Source organism: Xenia sp. Carnegie-2017, unplaced genomic scaffold (genome assembly GCF_021976095.1).
Source record: "Xenia sp. Carnegie-2017 unplaced genomic scaffold, XeniaSp_v1 HiC_scaffold_22, whole genome shotgun sequence".
Classification (NCBI taxonomy): domain Eukaryota; kingdom Metazoa; phylum Cnidaria; class Anthozoa; order Malacalcyonacea; family Xeniidae; genus Xenia; species Xenia sp. Carnegie-2017.
This window is the reverse complement of record NW_025813485.1, coordinates 12,919,154-12,936,803: the sequence shown is the minus strand read 5'-3', so window position 1 is coordinate 12,936,803 and position 17,650 is coordinate 12,919,154. Positions and strand designations below refer to the sequence as shown.

Genomic DNA, 17,650 nt, shown 5'->3' with positions numbered 1-17,650 from the left:
TTCGCTATTAATGAGTGTCCGCAATTGTACATAGGCAAGCGAAAGAAATGTACACGAAACTCGATATGAGATACCTAGGCATGAAGGTGCTATGCGCTGTGGTAGTTTTGATAGCTTTGACAGATACATCACACATTATTGCGCCTTGAAACATCTGATAATTGATGGGAAATATTTAACAGTACACACGCATTGACCTATGAAACACACACATTCACGACAAAAGGCTAATTGGTTGAAGCAAAACTAAAGCGGACATATGAGAATCGAAAGAAGGAGATATCATATAGGGAATACGTTGGTTTTTACAGCTTCTAAATAAGTTATGTTTTAAATCAGAAACTTCCACAAAAATGTGCGCACAGTTATAGGTAAGACAATTAAAACTACTTTTATCGCGCTGTCAATTTTTGTTAGTTCTTAAATATACAATAATCTCTTCGTGCATTATTGGACCCAGTCGGTAGACTATCCTAATCTGACCATTTGCTTGCGTGATTTCACTTGGTCACGCTAGAGCGAGACAATACATGTATAACTAATGTTCATTGAAATACTGACGCGCTGTGATTCAAAAAAAATAAAATCAATAGGGTGTTCTGTGGTACTCTATAAAATTCATCCCGTATTACACATTTATTAAAGGTTATGCCTGTCTATATATAAGTTTTGCGCAATGGGAGCTTTGAAGAGCCTACCCATGCAAGTTGCAGTACAACGGTCAGCAAACGATAGCAGCCATTCCTGTCGTCAACAGATAGTGCTGTTCACAGGTTCTTCCGAAAAGCTTGCGATATCATACGCATCTCGAGTTGCACTGGATCCTTTAAAACGCTTCAAAGTCTTGGTTGCTGTTTCGTCATTATCATGCGGAGAGAATCTCAACGATACGCGCATCTTGAAATGTTTAAATAAGACATTGTTTATGCTGAAAATGAACGTCTCTGTTACAAGCGACACGCAGCGCGTTATTAATGAAATAAAAGAACAAGAAGGCCGTTTAGACGCTGTTGGTGAGTACAAGATGTTGCATGATTGATTGAGAATTGCATGAAACAGATGTGCTCATTGTACTCTATGCCATCGTCGTGGGCATTTGTTTAAGGTGCACAAAACGTTTATTATGGGAATATGGGAATACGGTCGTTTTGTTTCGAGCTTTTTGGTGGTGGATTGGTGTCATCGCCATCAAAGTGCTAAATAAATATATGAACGATTATACAAAACATTGCAACCTTTACGCTTCTTTCTAACTAGGCTGGGCTTTGCAAAAGATGTGATACCAACTCTGTTAAAACAAAGATGAGTTATAAGTATCGAATAATTTCCATGTGATAGGCCAAAACATAAGAGGTGAAAAATGAAGTTTTAAATAATCCTGCATATATGTAATAGACACCAGCGCAAACTTTCGTGCAAAAACCGAGTTTTTCTGAATACATCGAATGGCTTTCTCGTTGTTTTGAAACTAAAAATTGTATGTTGATTAAATTGTGACAGAACTCACATATTTTTTAATTAAACTTTCATGGTGACAACAAAATTATTTTAGATGTAACAAAATTTGATGGCCATGAAGTGCACTTTTATTTCACTCATTAGTAACGTTATCCGTTCCGTTGCACAACAATCATTGATAGGTCTGATCTAGGAGAATCCGAGAATGTGTACCGCAGTAAAAGCTTGACATCAAGTGCCGTAAAACTTTATTTTCACCATTCTGGAAAGCAAGACAAAAAAGGAAAAACACTGCATCAACATTATGTATCAAACTGACACGTGAAAAAGCTACTTCAAATGAAGCTGAAAATTATGTGAATGAAAAAAATTCTTCGCGTTTGATGATTACTATTGTTGCAAATAGCTACGTCATTATTAGCTATATGTATTCCTCGAATAACGATTCTATCAATTTGCATAAAATATTGATTTCGACTATGAATTTTGTTTAGTAGGACATATGCGATCAGATTATTTGATTCTACTAAAACAATCAGATTGCTTGCTCTTCATTTCTGTGAAGTGAGAACTAATTTGGGGTTTGCCAAATTAGATTGTTAATCTACAGAAACAATCAGATTACTTGCTCGTCATTTCTGTGAAATGACAGCTAATTTGAGCTACGCGCAACTACATTGTTAATCTACAGAAAAAGAATTATTTGCTCTTTATAACTGTGAAGTGACAAATGTAGATAATTATTCTCAAGCTCATAATTCAACAGTAAAATCTTACGTGAAATGATCGTTATTTTCGCTTTCATGTTGTTATGTCCGCAACATCTTTTCTATAGTGATTGTGTCTGACATTCGCCTTGCTGGTCCACTCGAAGAACACACCTATAGCCAAATTGAATCATTGTTTGAAGACAATGTATATTCAACTACGAGAATAATTCGCTCGGCTATGCCTATATTTAAGAAACAAAATTTTGGTAAAATCTTGGTGACAAATACTCTAGCTGGAATCGTCGGGATACCGTTTCATTCCGCTTACAGTGCAACGAAGTTTGCTGTTAATGGCCTCTTGGAGTCGTTGGCGCCCGAGTGTTACCTTTTCAATATATAGTAAGTAAACGTACAAGAATTGTTTGTTCTGTATCAAGTAGGAAAGCAAACACGTCAGTTATATCTTAATCGATACATAAAGAGCAGCCTGATTAGGAAGGTAAAAATAGAAATCATGCAAAGACTGATAACATCTGCAAAGGCGCAATATGCATCAACTTGAACTTTTGCTCATCCTAATAAGGACATGCATGAAACAATATAACAATAAATCCATCTACGTGAACATTTCAGTCCTCCTAACAGCTTGTAAAGAAAAACCTACTGAAGGTTTATCTAAATTCTGAAGATATCTTGTTGATTAAATATAGAGTTGATGAAACTTCCAGTTTTAAAATCTTATAGTTGAAAATCAGCCAATCGACTGGCTACTACATTACTAGAAGAATCGTGCATACTTTGAACAATCAGTTTTGACTTTTAGATTTACAATATTTAAATTGCCAACTTTGCCAATGCTCATGACGACTGAACGTCACCACTTTTCTTTTTTTGAAGTGTATCCATTTTGGAAACAAATATTTCAAACGAGTCGGACAAGAATGCCGAGGCTCTACGATTGGCTATGGGAAGCACTGGAAGCGATACGTCAGAGTTGGACAGCATCACTACTGACTACTATGAGAAGTTCAATAATCGCCTGAATACGACCAGATCATCAATGAATAAGCCAAATCCCAAAAAACTAGGGGATGCAATAAAGAATATACTGCTAACTCCTAAACCTCATTTTCGCTACCAGATTGACCGCATTTGTAAACAAGCTGCACGCAGCAAACTGACTGAAACTGAGGGCGATGCATTCATCAAGGAAGCTGTAATGAAATACATCCCGAATGATGATTGAACTGCATCATACTTTTAAACGATCAAAAAATTTGCATCTGTAGAGTTTTTATTTAAAATTTCATCTACTACTGATCGTGCATATCGACTGCATGTTTTCTTTAAATTCACCCTGTGACAAAACATCACTGCATCATTTCTTTTTAGTAACTTTCACATTTATGATTATCGTAAAGCATGAAACGAAAAGTACAAATGAATTGTGTCCATTGCAAACTTATTTGGAGTTAGTTCAGGTTGAACGCAAAATTTATTAGCAGAAGAATTTAGCAATATCTTGAGCCTTAATTAAAAAACGTTTATAGTTAAACATTCTTGCTCCATTTTGGTGTGGTTTATCTAGTTAGAAACATTTTTCTTAATTTCGCAAGTTTACATGAAAAGCAGCAAAGCGTACGTATGGAAAAATCAATGACTTAAAATTACCAAAACTAATTGAGGGGAACCAAAAAACACTACACAGTCCAGTCAGACTGCCTAAAGTCAACTGCCAACCGCCATTCATCGTGCGCTATAACGTTCATGATTACGATTTTTGGGCTAAAATTATCCAATACATATAGTAATTTATATTCAATCCTCAAAAATCGGCATCAAAGTTTATACGGGATGATGCGAAATATGAAAAAGTTTGCGCAGTGCATGACACCTGGGGCCGTTTGCACGAAGCATGGATAGCGTTATCCATTGGATAGTAAATTTTTTTTGAATAGCTAAACAACTTCTTAGCTAACAAGGAAAAATATAAGGTTTGAATAGAGCAATCACTGAAATAAGATATTGCTTCTAAGATTATAAAATTTCTTTTTCGTGATGAAAATATAAACAACTTTTATAAGTTTAAAAAATTTAACATCAAATGGATAACGCTATCCAAGCTTTATGCAACCGACTTGTTGTACACAATCGATGAAACGAAACTTGTTGAATTGTCAAATCAAAGTATGAAGAATGGCCAGGTTGTTGTCATTGGTTGTACATACTATAAACATGGGCTCTCTAAAGTATCAATTACCAGAAACTGGAGGCAATTCATATTGTTTTTCAAAAATGAACATCTTGCATAAAAACTCAGTACATATGTAGCTTTTCTTGATGAATAGCTAATGAGTTCATCTGCTGTGGAATGTAATGCTCGCAATTGCCCGAAATTGCGGTAATCAATATGGCAATTGCATAACAAAGTAAAGCAATTGACTAATAACTCGAGTTTTTTTGAGAATTTTGGAGCACTGTGCCGAATTGGGTAAAGTAAAATGGTAATAATGAAAATTTGATCAATTGGAAATGACAACCTGCTCTGCATCGAATTAATGGTTAAGTACAAAGCAAGATATCATAAGTTAGTATGCCTCAAGTACCTCATATACTTTTGCTGCTAACTAGGTACCAAGCAATAGTACCTGCGCGTTAGAATCAGAGTCTTTGTTTTCACTCTTTCGAGAGCTAGAAAATACTTGAGGTAGAACAAATATAAATCAACATTTATGTATACAAGAGAGCATCAGTGTATTTTAGTATTCACTTACGGTAAAACATTCTAAAGAAATGGTTAAAATTTAAAATGGATGACCAACTTGCAAGCAGCTGCCTCACTGAACAGCCTGCAGATTCTTATCGTATCTTTAAAATATCAGAATTCAATTATTTTGCACAAGAAGCTTAGCCCATTTTTCTTCACAATTACCCAATTATTATGAGAGATATTATATTCGTGGATTGACGAAGAAAAAATAATTTAAAATGAGACTTCCAACAGTTAAACAAAATCTAGCATGACAGAGGAGAAAAAACGACGCCAGATTGAAGATGACGTGATGAAATTGAACGTAGATGAAGCACCTAGCGTACGCTCGAGAGTTTTGGATGAGGGCTCGTAGACCAAAGGAAACACGAATGATTCCAAGCATTTCGACGACAATAAAAGCTCTAACGAGAACGAGGTTCCAATACAAAAACAATCCATTAATAACACCGAATCTACTGAAGATATATTCAAAAGAAATATCGCTGTATCACATATACAGTTTGGAAGTTTATTGTCTCACGTGGTATACATTGGTGGGAATTGTTCATGATGTTGTTGAAGATGTGTAAAAATAGCGACCAGCGTCTTTCCTTTAGGACTAGAAACCTGATTTCGAAAGTGAAGAGGAAGCAATCACCACAAGAGATTTGCAAGAAGATTCAAAGTGTATTCTGCCATGCTTGAAAACTTCCACTCACAGCGTGAAAATATAAAAATCTTGATGAAACACAAGCATCAAAGTGACGAAGAATTTATAGCTACTGTCTTTTAATGTCATATACATTGTATAGATGTCTATATCCGGAGAACGATAACCAATGCTAAGGCACAGCACCTTCTTGAAATCCATTTATCTCTCCAAATCCCATGTCGCACGGTTTAAGCCATAACATCACTTCAGATAAGGTTGATGCTGAAAAGGATCAAGGAAGAAATCAAAATGGCTGTGATGATGGAGTTGAGTATCCTGATTTGACGCCTATTTCTTTCGGCTACGCAGCGAGAAATTCAAGATTTTGGAATAAATCTGAGGTGTTGCAAACGCTTTGAAAAAGAAGGGTTTGCTTCACTTGTCAAGGCGGTAACTTTTTATTACATACATTGTTTAAATAGACGGTAAATTGGTTATGTGAAGGAAATTTTGTACGTGATTTGGAATTGCTTTATATACGCTTAGGTACGTAATAAATTGGACGGCTATCTCTATGCTATGCGATCAAAAGAATTCCTTTCAAAAGTGTGCTGTTTAATCGCAAAGTTACTCGGGAAGAGAAGTTACTTTCTAGCTTGAATCATAAAAATAACGTAAGGTAAAAAAATCCACTATCCAAAATGAATCAAAATTTTATAACATAAGGGTTGAAAGCGAGGTTCAATTTAGACGATACAAATTGTTCGGTTTATTAAATGTTATCTTTGTAGAAACTATTATAAAAAAGTAGATAATCCCTTTTTTCCATGAAGCCCGTGGATGCTTTCGTTCATTATGAGAGAGATATATTGTGTAAGGAGGCTGTCGTTCATCACACGAGAATTGTGAGAAAGTTTCATTGTAAAAGGAAACAAGTAATAAATTATAAGTCAAAAAGGCAAAAGTTGTTTGAACCTTTGCAGTATCCTCGGATGTTCTAGTTTCTTTTATGAGAAGAATTCTTGTAAAGAAAAAAGACAAATTTTAAAAGTCTTGTAAAATAAACAAAAAAATAAAATTCGAAAGCAAAAAACCCCGTTTTCGGTCCATGCTTCCCGATACCTTCTTAAGCGTAAGGCACTAGAACGCCGCATGTTAACGTTTCGGTAGGAGATTTCGGCCCTTCCACGCTATCCTACTTGGGAGATGCAATAGCAGGCTTCCGCCCATCAGACCCCGAGATCACCTGCGATAGGCTTTGCTCGGGGTACGTAGGGAGAGTGCGGTCGCGACCGAAGTCTGGGCCCCTAAAGGCCGATTTATGCTGCGCGCGACAAGCGTCGCGCGACGTGTCGCACAGTAGATCTTACGTCGTTGCGTACTATATCGCCACTGCATACTATATCGCACCCAGCTTCCACTGCTAGTTGACATCTACTATACCTAATATTGGCTTTATATATATATATACATAAATTCAAAGGCTTACGAAAGTTATGGTATTATTAAAGTCACTACTGCGCATGCTCAGATGATTTCTTTGATAATTTGTGACTAATCGAGGTAATTGCCACAAATGTAATTCAAGTACATATAGTTAGTCGTTGTCATGACTATGAACAATTAGTCAAGTGGACTGCGCATGCTCGAGCGCATGCGCAGATGATTTCTATTAAATTGTTACTAAGCATGCTATTTACTTTAAAATCGGTGCTGGTAGGTGTACATGGTCGTTGCCATGACCATGAACTTGTGCAGCTGGTCAAGTCGACTGCACATGCTTAAGCCAACTGCGCATGCGCAGATGATTTATCTGAAAATTAGTGACTGAACGAGCTAATTACTCTATATAATCGGTATGTTTTTGCCATGCTGTTTGTCTTCTTAAGCTTGTTTTGACAAATGCACATCAAACTCATCATCACTGTTACGCAACTCGTAGTATCTGTGACAATCCTCAGAAATTACCAGAAATTACCAGAAAACATCGGATTATCTTGAAAATCGTCGTTGTTTTGAATAAATTGTCGAGCTATGAAGATTGTTCTTTCATTGAACTATGATTTATCTATACTTTCTTTATGAATATGATGAAAATACAAAAATTCATTAAATTTTGAAAAATTCGCAAAAAGTTTGCAAACTTTTAATGCTCATGAAACGTTCATTAAGCGAGCAAAAAGCTCACGATCTGGCAACACTGACGACGATATATCATGTATCATCCATTTTCACCTCTGACTCTTCTTATGCAAACTAAGCCGGGAAATTCCGACAGTATTCCGGTTTACTCCGAAGACTCCATCTTCAATCATGGCGCTCGCGATACGACAGTTGTATCGTCTTGCGTCAAGACAAGCAAAGCAGCTTCTTTTGTCGAGGGTTTGTGCAGTTATTATTTTATTCACAATTTAATCTTTCAGCATTATTAAGTTGGTTATCACTACTAGGTCAAAGCTGTTGGGACTGTACATGACTATACTCGACATTTGTCACTACATGAATATCAAAGTATACAACTTCTTGACGATGCAGGTGTGCTGACACCAAAAGGGGGGGTTGCGGAGACACCACAACAAGCTTATGAGATTGCAGATACAATTGGTAATTTCCGTATTTATTGCTTTATTATAGTTAAAACATCAGTGAACATTTTTGTTTTACATAAATTAACATAATTATTTAATATAAACTTTCAGCTTGCCTTTCCCTTTCATATACCGCTAGGTATGTAGGTATGTTTCACTCAATGAGTGAAATGTTGAGAATGCCATACTCAGTACATGCTCATTTGCAGCAGTTTGCTTTTTTACATAGCTTTAATCTTATTATGTTTTATATTTGTACAATTACCACAATAGGTAATTTTGTTTTTGTTGAAACTAGCTTTCACAGATAAATGTATTTATAAGTGATGTGGTGCCTTTGAACATTATCATATCTCATTATATCCCTAACTTTACTCCAAAAATACATTTGCCCTAGCAAACGTCACGTTCATTTGAGCTGTAGCACAAATTATATTGCTATATTCAAAATTAAGTAACTTTGTACTTTCAATTTGAAAATATCTGATTTGAAAAGCTGTAGCCCAATGGTTGTCTTTCGTATATTTTGCTTGTAATTTGTGCAATAAAGTTCTTTCTACCAAAAAATTTTGCAAATCATGATATTGAAACTGAGTTGAAAGCCCTTCCTGTAAGCTTCTATAAGTATACAGAGGCATTTTTTTCCTTATTGCATAGACCCATATGATAAGTATGTGTCTATGATGTAGGCTATGGTGAAGTATAAAATATTATTTTCTCATGAGCAGTTTGGTTACATTCTATATTGGTACCTCAACAATCTTATCAAAAAACAAAAAACCATCAACATTTTGGTATTTTTATTTATTTTGTCTATGCAGTGAAAATGGTCAAATCTGCAGTTTCTTGTACAATTTGAACAAATACTTTCATGCTTATTGTATGTGGTACGTATGCAGGAGCTGAAGATCTTGTCCTCAAGGCACAAGTTCTTGCCGGTGGTAGAGGAAAAGGCACGTTTGAAGGAGGGCTCCATGGTGGTGTCAGAATTGTGTTCAGGTACTCTCATTTGTGACAGATATACAATGATAACAAAACACCAATTTGAAACTAACTACCAATAAAGTATAAACCATGTAGATTGTTACATTAGAAAAAGAAAAATGCTACATGAAATAATGTATGTTGAAGCCTTGTCTGTTCATCAGCTTATAGTCAATAATCAATTTCAAAGTGCAAATATCACTCTCAAGAAAATAATCTATTTAGATAGAGTTGACTATTTTAAGAACATTTGCAATATATTTTGGAAGGCGAAAAGTTGATTTTCCTTGACTTTTTGAGCCTCAAAGTTGACTTTTTTCGTGTTTGGCCACGAGGTGCTGCGACTGGGTCTAGTTCTATTAATTTAGTGTTTTATCGTGCACTTTATTATTTTATTTACACTATAGTTTTATAGCGTTAACAAGCAGCGTGTTCTCTAATGTACGTCACGCCCGGTGAACTAGACCCGGTCGCAGCACCTCACGGTCAAACACGAAAAAAGCCAACTTTGAGGCTCAAAAAGTCAAGGAAGATCAAATTTTCGTCTTATACAATATATTGCAAATGTTCTTAAAATCGTCCATTCTATCTATCTTGATTATTTCCCGGAGGGTCATATAGGCACTTTAAGTCAGATTGAGATTAAGATCCATAAGATGTATAAGCCTGTTTCTTTTCGTGACTGAAGATTTAGTGAAGGTAAAAGATTGATTTTTTTATTTTTGACGTTTTGTTAGAAGTTTGAGTTTCTTTGAGTTTGAAGTAACGTTCTCATTAAACCAAGGGTCACAATGTACACTGCGATTTTTCGCTATCTTAGAAATGGCCATGCCGCAATGATTAGTGCTACCATAAAAATTTAAACGGATCGCTTTGTCGCAGCTGATGACCAATTAATTGTTTGATTGATCTGCGCATAACTAGTCATCAGTAACCTCATGAAGTCTATAGAATTATAGAGTCGGAGATAAGTTTGAAAGAACGGTCGTTGCGGGGAATCATTTTATTGCATTCATTTTTTACATGACTTTGTTCAGTTGACTAGTTTCTCTTTCAATAAAGCCCAGAGGAATGCAAAGAATTTGCGTCAAGAATGCTTGGAAAAAAACTTTTCACCAAGCAAACTGGAGAAAAGGGAAGAATCTGTAATAAGGTATGTATATTCCAAATAGCTGGATCTTAATAATATCTCTACGTATTTCCGTCGTGTTACGTCGAGTTTTGTAAAGTCAACGCCAGAAATCACTCTTTATTTAGGTTTTGATTTGTGAACGACTTTATTCAAGAAGAGAATATTACTTTGCGATAACCATGGAAAGATCTTTCATGGTAAGACACTCTCAACGCTAGCTGACTAACTTCATTAACCTCATTCCTACCCTCAAGCAAGTAGTTTGGTGTGTAAGTTACGTCATATCCGTCATGTTGGATGATTTTTACAAAGGACTTTTCTTATTTGCAACACAAATATCATCTGATATGATATGGGGTAAACTCCACTGTTCTTTTACTATCTAGAGGACCCCTCTGTAACCCCACTGTTTTTTACTATCTAGAGGACCCCTCTGTAAACCACTTTTTAGTGATGTTAGCATCGTCAATAAAGATTATTATATTATTATACCTGGGGATTGGTTTCACACCACTTATACCGTCAAGTGTTCGTCTTTTCTGGAGTCTTGTTTGATAAATGGTTGCCATTGTGTAAAAACAAAATAATCAATTTCAATCTTCCACTCAAGTCGCACATTTCGACTACTTAGGGACCAGTTTTGGTTGGAAGTCATCAAGGTGGGGTCGATATCGAGAAGGTTGCTGCAGAACATCCTGAAGCAATATTTAAGGAGCCTGTTGACATCTTTAAAGGTGTGGAAATAAAACTGTTGTACAGCGAAGCAAAATGAAAAGTGTGCTTCCCTTCATGAAAAGATCAAGATAACTGTTTTAAAACGCTTTTCATGATTATATTTTCAGCACTCTATAAATTCTATGACCAATAACCATCGACTTTTTTATATACTATACTTTTGCGTCAATCAAACACTTCTCAAAAGCAATACATCTAGAAGTTTACTTTCCCAATGGGTCAATAAGACGGAAGCGATCTTTAGATTTATCATTCCAGATTCCTGTAGCGTATTGTATTTTTGTACTACATTGTCCTTTTTTTTATTTCAAATCAATCATAAATACTTGTCATTTCTAGGTAGATACTAACGCCGGCAAAAATCGCTAATAATTTTGTGCTCTACGAGTTTGCGAAATTGATCCGTAACGTTAACACTGCACGCTATCGTCATCTACGCTATCTCCATCTATCCCTATCTGTACGCTATCCTAATCTACGCTACCCAATGTACCCTATCCTAATCTTATGGCATAAGGCTATATTGGGAGATTGGACTAGGAATTGATTTTGCGTATTGTAAAAAAGAGAATGATAACTAAAAACTCGAAAGTCTATTGACATGTGCATTTGAACAATTTCGTTTTAGGCCTTAGTCTGGAACAAGCTTCGAAATTTGCACGAACAATGGGCTTCTCTGAGAGTTGCGTGCCTGCTGCAGCCGATGCAATGATGAAACTTTACCAAATCTTCATCGATAAAGACGCTTTGTTGATCGAAATAAATCCTATGGCTGAGGATTCTCTTGGCAGGGGTAGGTGTCATTTAAGGCTGAAAAACTCTTGCTGGCAGTGGCGTAGCCAACCTACATGTATGGTCGTGGACCGTCATGCAGTGTAAACATAATACCTTAGTGGCGTAGCCAGCCTATACATGTATGGTCGTGGACCGTCATGCACTCTTGCTGGCAGTGACGTAGCCAGCCTACACATGTATGGTCGTGGACCGTCATGCACTCTTGCTGACAGTGACGTAGCCAGCCTATACATGTATGGTCGTGGACCGCCATGCACTCTTGCTGACAGTAGCGTAGCCAGCCTAGTAGTAGCGATTTTATAATAATTACTTTTTATTTTAATCTTTTTTAATTTTAGATTAGCATAATTGCTCTTTTATTTCTTTTTATATATTTTTTGGTGCGATCAGCAAAGCGAATGTGCTCGCGTAGAATGCGGTTGAAACCGTAGTTTATTTTGATGATGAATATCGATGCAAATTTTAGGTAGAGAAGGAATGCACCCAGTATTTTCCGAGCGAATCTGATTACTTTCAGAGTTCAAGAAGATGAAAATTTTTCGTTAAAATTTCTTTTGTCGCTTCGGATATTCATGAAAGATGTTAACCTTTGCAACTTTCCGTCTAGTTGTTTGTATGGATGCAAAACTTAACTTCGACGACAACGCCAGCTTTCGTCAAGACGATGTTTTCCAAAAACGAGACTGGACCCAAGAGGATGAGCGAGAAGTGGAAGCGGCTTCCTTTAATCTCAACTACATTGGCCTCGATGGAAGTATTGGATGCCTAGGTTAGCGATCACTATTTTTTTTATCAAAATAATTGATCCCGTTGTTCAATTGATTGTAACCATGTGTTTTTTTTTTGTGTTGTTGTTGTTCACTTTTGATCGGCGTTTGTGAATTTTACTTTTTCTTCGGCGCAACTACGATGGCTGATTTTAATGCAACTTTCATATTTATTTGCTGCACAGTAAACGGTGCTGGGCTTGCAATGGCCACTATGGATATCATCAAACTACACGGTGCCGAACCTGCTAATTTTCTTGATGTCGGTGGGGGCGCAACTGCCAAGCAAGTTTCAGAAGCTTTCAAGCTAATCACTGCTGACTCGAAGGTAATTTCATGGTTTGTTAGCCAAACCAAACATCACGCGTTTGTTGCATTTCTCGAGGATTGAATGCATTTTCTTCAAAATCTTCATATCCAAAAGTATGGAAGATGCGATCTCTTTATAACCCAAAAGAATGCTTCAAGAATCATAATTATAAGGACATATATGTTCGTTTCCTAAATAATCTTCTCTTGTATGTTAATTCTGTGTTTGAGTAGCATACATGCTTATTTATTGAACAGGTGCACGCCATTCTCGTGAACATATTTGGTGGAATCATGCGATGTGATGTCATTGCTGAAGGAATCGTAGCTGCCGCTAATCAACTTGAGCTTAATATTCCTATTGTAGTCAGACTTCAAGGTAGCGTTATGTACATTGATGAGAGGATTTCGCAAGTTCATCATTGTACAGAGAGAATTTATAGGCTTATTAAATTCGGATCACATGTCATTGCGGCTTAATGAGGGCGAATGATGGCAATTTTGCATCCAAATATATAGTTCCAAGAATTTTTCCAAAATTAATGTTTTCTTCTTTTTAGGAACGCGTGTAGAGGATGCAAAAGCAATCTTCACAACCAGCGATCTTCGTATTTTGGCCGTTGATAATTTGGAAGAAGCTGCTAAAATGGTATTTAATATTTGATTGAATGAAGCAACCATTGACTATTACTTCTTTTCTTAGGAATTCAGACTTACGTGCTTTTTTGCAGGCTGCGCGTTTGTCAAACATCGTGGAGTTGGCGAAACAAGTTTCGGTTGATGTGAAATTTGAACTCCCTATATAAACAAACGTTTTATTTCATTATTGTAAATGTGACCATAATTTCGGAAATATTTTGTTTGTAAAATACTTCTCTTTTCACGGAATCTGTCTTTTTTCTCCTCAATACTCCAAGCTGAAATTTTCGTCCTTCGTGATTTTATATGTATAATTAGGCAGACCGTTAACTTAGGTATAGTATGAGCATGAAATCCAAGCATTGCATGGGAAACGTCATAACCCAACTGTTTGCGTACTAACTGCACATCAATTGTTCGTATCTTCGCTGCACTTCCAGTGTGAAACAGTAAGTGAGACGAAGAATGTTTGAACATTGCAAGACAAATTGTGAAAACATCTGTGTCTGCACCTTTAATTACAAACGATTTAAGCATGATCGGCTGCGTAATGAGGATGAAGAAACATCCTTGTGTCGGCTTCTTCGTGATCACATCTCAGATTTGGTACAGGCGCTGCTATTACTTCATCTTCAGCTGTACGAAGAGCATGGCATACTTGACCGTGAGCAAGAAAGACGGTAATTCCCTCATAACTAGCTGGCGAGTATTTAAACCATTCTTCGAATAAGGAAGCAACTAAATTTTCCTTGTTTGGTCCATTGGCCAGAAATTTTCTCCATTGCTTTCGAACTGTTTGATTCCCGGAATAGATATGAATTCGTTGATTTCCTGTAGCTGCTCTACAACTACGCTCAGACTCCTTAAAACGAAATGTTCTTCTTGGCTGCGATTTCGTACGGCAAAAGCAATAATCTCAGCAAATATGGTGAGCTAATTCCCCAAAACTTGCAACTTCACAAAGTTTAAGCAGTTATATAATAGCCATTCCATCAAGAATTGAGACACGGCCATCTTCTGGCAAAGAGGATCCTCCACTAAACTTTCGATATGGTGAAAAATATTTGCTTTATTCGTTTTCACAATGGTGTCGTGGATTGAAAAAATTGCCAGTGGTAATTTATGGCCGAATTATATTTAAGCATTTCGTCCAACTGGATCTTTCGCGTACTTCCTGCCAAGATAAGTTCAGCAAAACGTTTTTTGTTTGCTTTGAAAGTAATATCTCGTCCTGCAGCTTTGTTTTTTTTTTCTGTCCCACTGTGCCAAAAGTCAAAACTTTTCTTTTCTTCAATAGCTCTGAAAACTTTACACATTTTTTTTTAAGTCTTTTCTTGATAAACTCCAGACAGGCTTTTTCGCCAACATCTTTTGCTCGCAGTAGATCTGCCGAAATCGCTTCCTCCGCAATGACTCCGGACGATAGGTGTAATAATTCAGACTCTTCTTCCCGGAATGGATTGAACATTGCCTCCATTGTGGCAATCAACTTCTGGATATCATTTTCATCACGTGCTATTCTAGCGTCATCAAGTTCTTATCTGGTTTTAGGGTCGAAACTTTTACCTGCCATTATCTTGCACTCATTGGTTATGGCAGCTCTGGCTGGTTGAGAAAGGATCCATATGTGTACTGCTCCTTTTTTCTGGGTAAATCCAGTTAATCCTCCTTTAGTTTTGAGTCTCGGTTGCACGTTCGCTCTATTGCAAGATTGCTTTCAATTTGAAAGAAACCATGACTGTTTTGCCTTTGTTAAAATTCTCCTGACACAAATTTCTCGTGAACCGGTGAACGTTTGGATGAGTCTTGGGCAGATCACATTTCTAGGTAATATGCTGTTAGGTAGCGGCAGTAATGTATTCCGTTGTATGCAAAATACCACGGCAGCATGTTTCTAACAGCTGAAAGATGCAGTGACAATTGCCTTCACGTGTTGTCGTATGCAAAATACCACGGCAGCATGTTTCTAACAGCTGAAAGGTGCAGTGACAATTGCCTTCACGTGTTGTTGTATGCAAAATACCACGGCAGCATGTTTCTAACAGCTGAAAGGTGCAGTGACAATTGCCTTCACGTGTTGTTGTATGCAAAATACCACGGCAGCATGTTTCTAACAGCTGAAAGTACAGTGGCAATTGCCTTCACGTGTTGTTGTATGCAAAAACGGCAGCATGTTTCTAACAGCTGAAAGGTACAGTGGCAATTGCCTTCACGTTTTGCCCACGGCAGCATGTTTCTAACAGCTGAAAGGTGCAGTGACAATTGCCTAAACGTGTTGTTGTATGCAAAATACCACGGCAGCATGTTTCTAACAGCTGAAAGGTGCAGTGACAATTGCCTTCACGTGTTGTTGTATGCAAAATACCACGGCAGCATGTTTCTAACAGCTGAAAAGTACAGTGGCAATTGCCTTCACGTGTTGTTGTATGCAAAATACCACGGCAGCATGTTTCTAACAGCTGAAAGGTACAGTGGCAATTGCCTTCACGTTTTGCCCACGGCAGCATGTTTCTAACAGCTGAAAGGTGCAGTGACAATTGCCTTCACGTGTTGTTGTATGCAAAATACCACGGCAGCATGTTTCTAACAGCTGAAAGGTACAGTGGCAATTGCCTTCACGTGTTGTTGTATGCAAAATACCACGGCAGCATGTTTCTAACAGCTGAAAAGTACAGTAGCAATTGCCTTCAAGTGTTGTTGTATGCAAAATACCACGGCAGCATGTTTCTAACAGCTGAAAAGTACAGTAGCAATTGCCTTCACGTGTTGTTGTATGCAAAATACAACGGCAGCATGTTTCTAACAGCTGAAAGGTACAGTGGCAATTGCCTTCACGTGTTGTTGTATGCAAAATACAACGGCAGCATGTTTCTAACAGCTGAAAGGTACAGTGGCAATTGCCCTCACGTGTTGCTGTATGCAAAATACAACGGCAGCATGTTTCTAACAGCTGAAAAGTACAGTAGCAATTGCCTTCGTGTTGTTGTATGCAAAATACCACGGCAGCATGTTTCTAACAGCTGAAAGTACAGTAGCAATTGCCTTCACGTGTTGTTGTATGCAAAATACCACGGCAGCATGTTTCTAACAGCTGAAAAGTACAGTAGCAATTGCCTTCAAGTGTTGCTGTATGCAAAATACCACGGCAGCATGTTTCTAACAGCTGAAAAGTACAGTAGCAATTGCCTTCACGTGTTGTTGTATGCAAAATACCACGGCAGCATGTTTCTAACAGCTGAAAGTACAGTAGCAATTGCCTTCACGTGTTGTTGTATGCAAAATACCACGGCAGCATGTTTCTAACAGCTGAAAGGTACAGTGGCAATTGCCTTCACGTGTTGTTGTATGCAAAATACAACGGCAGCATGTTTCTAACAGCTGAAAGGTACAGTGGCAATTGCCCTCACGTGTTGTTGTATGCAAAATACAACGGCAGCATGTTTCTAACAGCTGAAAGGTACAGTGGCAATTGCCCTCACGTGTTGTTGTATGCAAAATACAACGGCAGCATGTTTCTAACAGCTGAAAGGTACAGTGACAATTGCCTTCACGTGTTGTTGTATGCAAAATACAACGGCAGCATGTTTCTAACAGCTGAAAGGTACAGTGGCAATTGCCCTCACGTGTTGCTCCGTTGAACACAAAAAGTGGTCACAGATAGTAGTCTTTAATTAGGCAATACGGCGATTTAAAAAATTGCATCTCCATGCTCAAGCTTGTATTTGTAAAATATTTTAGTTTTGCCAACAAAACAGAGCAAGGAGAGTAAAAGCAAACAAAGCAATTTACATAACTTTATATCAAGTCCAGTTCAGTCCAGTCAAAAAAGATATCCCTGACATAGAATACTTTCTACTTTAGTCAGTATAGCCCTGGTATGACAATAACATGGTTGCTATCCCTTCAAAGTTTGATAGCAACAAAAAAGATATCCTTGACATTGAGTACTTTCTACTTTAGCCCGTATAGTCCTGGTATAACAATAACATGGTTGCTATCCCTTCAAAGTTCAAACTGCTGGAAACAAAAAACCTATTAGTTAACTATAGGCTTGACTATGACTTTTTGCACAGAGCCTTCATTGTGCGACAAAACTATGGATGCTGCAGAAAGAAAAATTGAAACCAAA

General features: G+C 37.3%; 2 protein-coding genes and 1 long non-coding RNA gene across 3 annotated transcripts; 2 read left to right on the top strand and 1 right to left on the bottom strand.

Moving 5' to 3' along the window:
* On the top strand, window positions 1-3,723 carry LOC124446699 (estradiol 17-beta-dehydrogenase 1-like). The gene is made up of 4 exons (XM_046997553.1): window positions 1-371; window positions 646-1,013; window positions 2,294-2,567; window positions 3,066-3,723. Exons 2-4 carry the CDS (start codon window positions 677-679, stop codon window positions 3,412-3,414), a joined length of 960 nt encoding a protein of 319 aa, XP_046853509.1. The 5' UTR covers window positions 1-371; window positions 646-676; the 3' UTR covers window positions 3,415-3,723.
* A 1,178-nt stretch (window positions 3,724-4,901) lies between these two features.
* On the bottom strand, window positions 4,902-10,961 carry LOC124446314. Its single transcript, XR_006948399.1, has 2 exons — window positions 10,769-10,961; window positions 4,902-5,854 (listed from the first exon to the last, which is right to left on the bottom strand). It is a non-coding gene; the product is annotated as an uncharacterized LOC124446314 (long non-coding RNA).
* Window positions 7,871-13,770, top strand: LOC124446312 (succinate--CoA ligase [ADP-forming] subunit beta, mitochondrial-like). The gene is made up of 12 exons (XM_046997157.1): window positions 7,871-7,954; window positions 8,023-8,176; window positions 9,060-9,159; window positions 10,207-10,297; window positions 10,402-10,473; window positions 10,908-11,010; window positions 11,640-11,804; window positions 12,414-12,575; window positions 12,759-12,901; window positions 13,141-13,261; window positions 13,443-13,531; window positions 13,614-13,770. Exons 1-12 carry the CDS (start codon window positions 7,886-7,888, stop codon window positions 13,686-13,688), a joined length of 1,344 nt encoding a protein of 447 aa, XP_046853113.1. The 5' UTR covers window positions 7,871-7,885; the 3' UTR covers window positions 13,689-13,770.
* The last annotated feature ends 3,880 nt before the right edge of the window (window positions 13,771-17,650 follow it).

What these genes read in the sequence shown, in the direction of transcription:
- LOC124446699 (XM_046997553.1), top strand. Translation starts at nt 677, where the DNA reads ATGGGAGCTTTGAAGAGCCTACCCATGCAAGTTGCAGTACAACGGTCA. An exon ending in AGGCCGTTTAGACGCTGTTG is followed by an intron (nt 1,014 to 2,293) that starts GTGAGTACAAGA and finishes TCTTTTCTATAG; the next exon opens with TGATTGTGTCTGACATTCGC. An exon ending in TGTTACCTTTTCAATATATA is followed by an intron (nt 2,568 to 3,065) that starts GTAAGTAAACGT and finishes CTTTTTTTGAAG; the next exon opens with TGTATCCATTTTGGAAACAA.
- LOC124446312 (XM_046997157.1), top strand. Translation starts at nt 7,886, where the DNA reads ATGGCGCTCGCGATACGACAGTTGTATCGTCTTGCGTCAAGACAAGCA. An exon ending in TGGAAGTATTGGATGCCTAG is followed by an intron (nt 12,576 to 12,758) that starts GTTAGCGATCAC and finishes TTTGCTGCACAG; the next exon opens with TAAACGGTGCTGGGCTTGCA. An exon ending in TGGAAGAAGCTGCTAAAATG is followed by an intron (nt 13,532 to 13,613) that starts GTATTTAATATT and finishes GCTTTTTTGCAG; the next exon opens with GCTGCGCGTTTGTCAAACAT.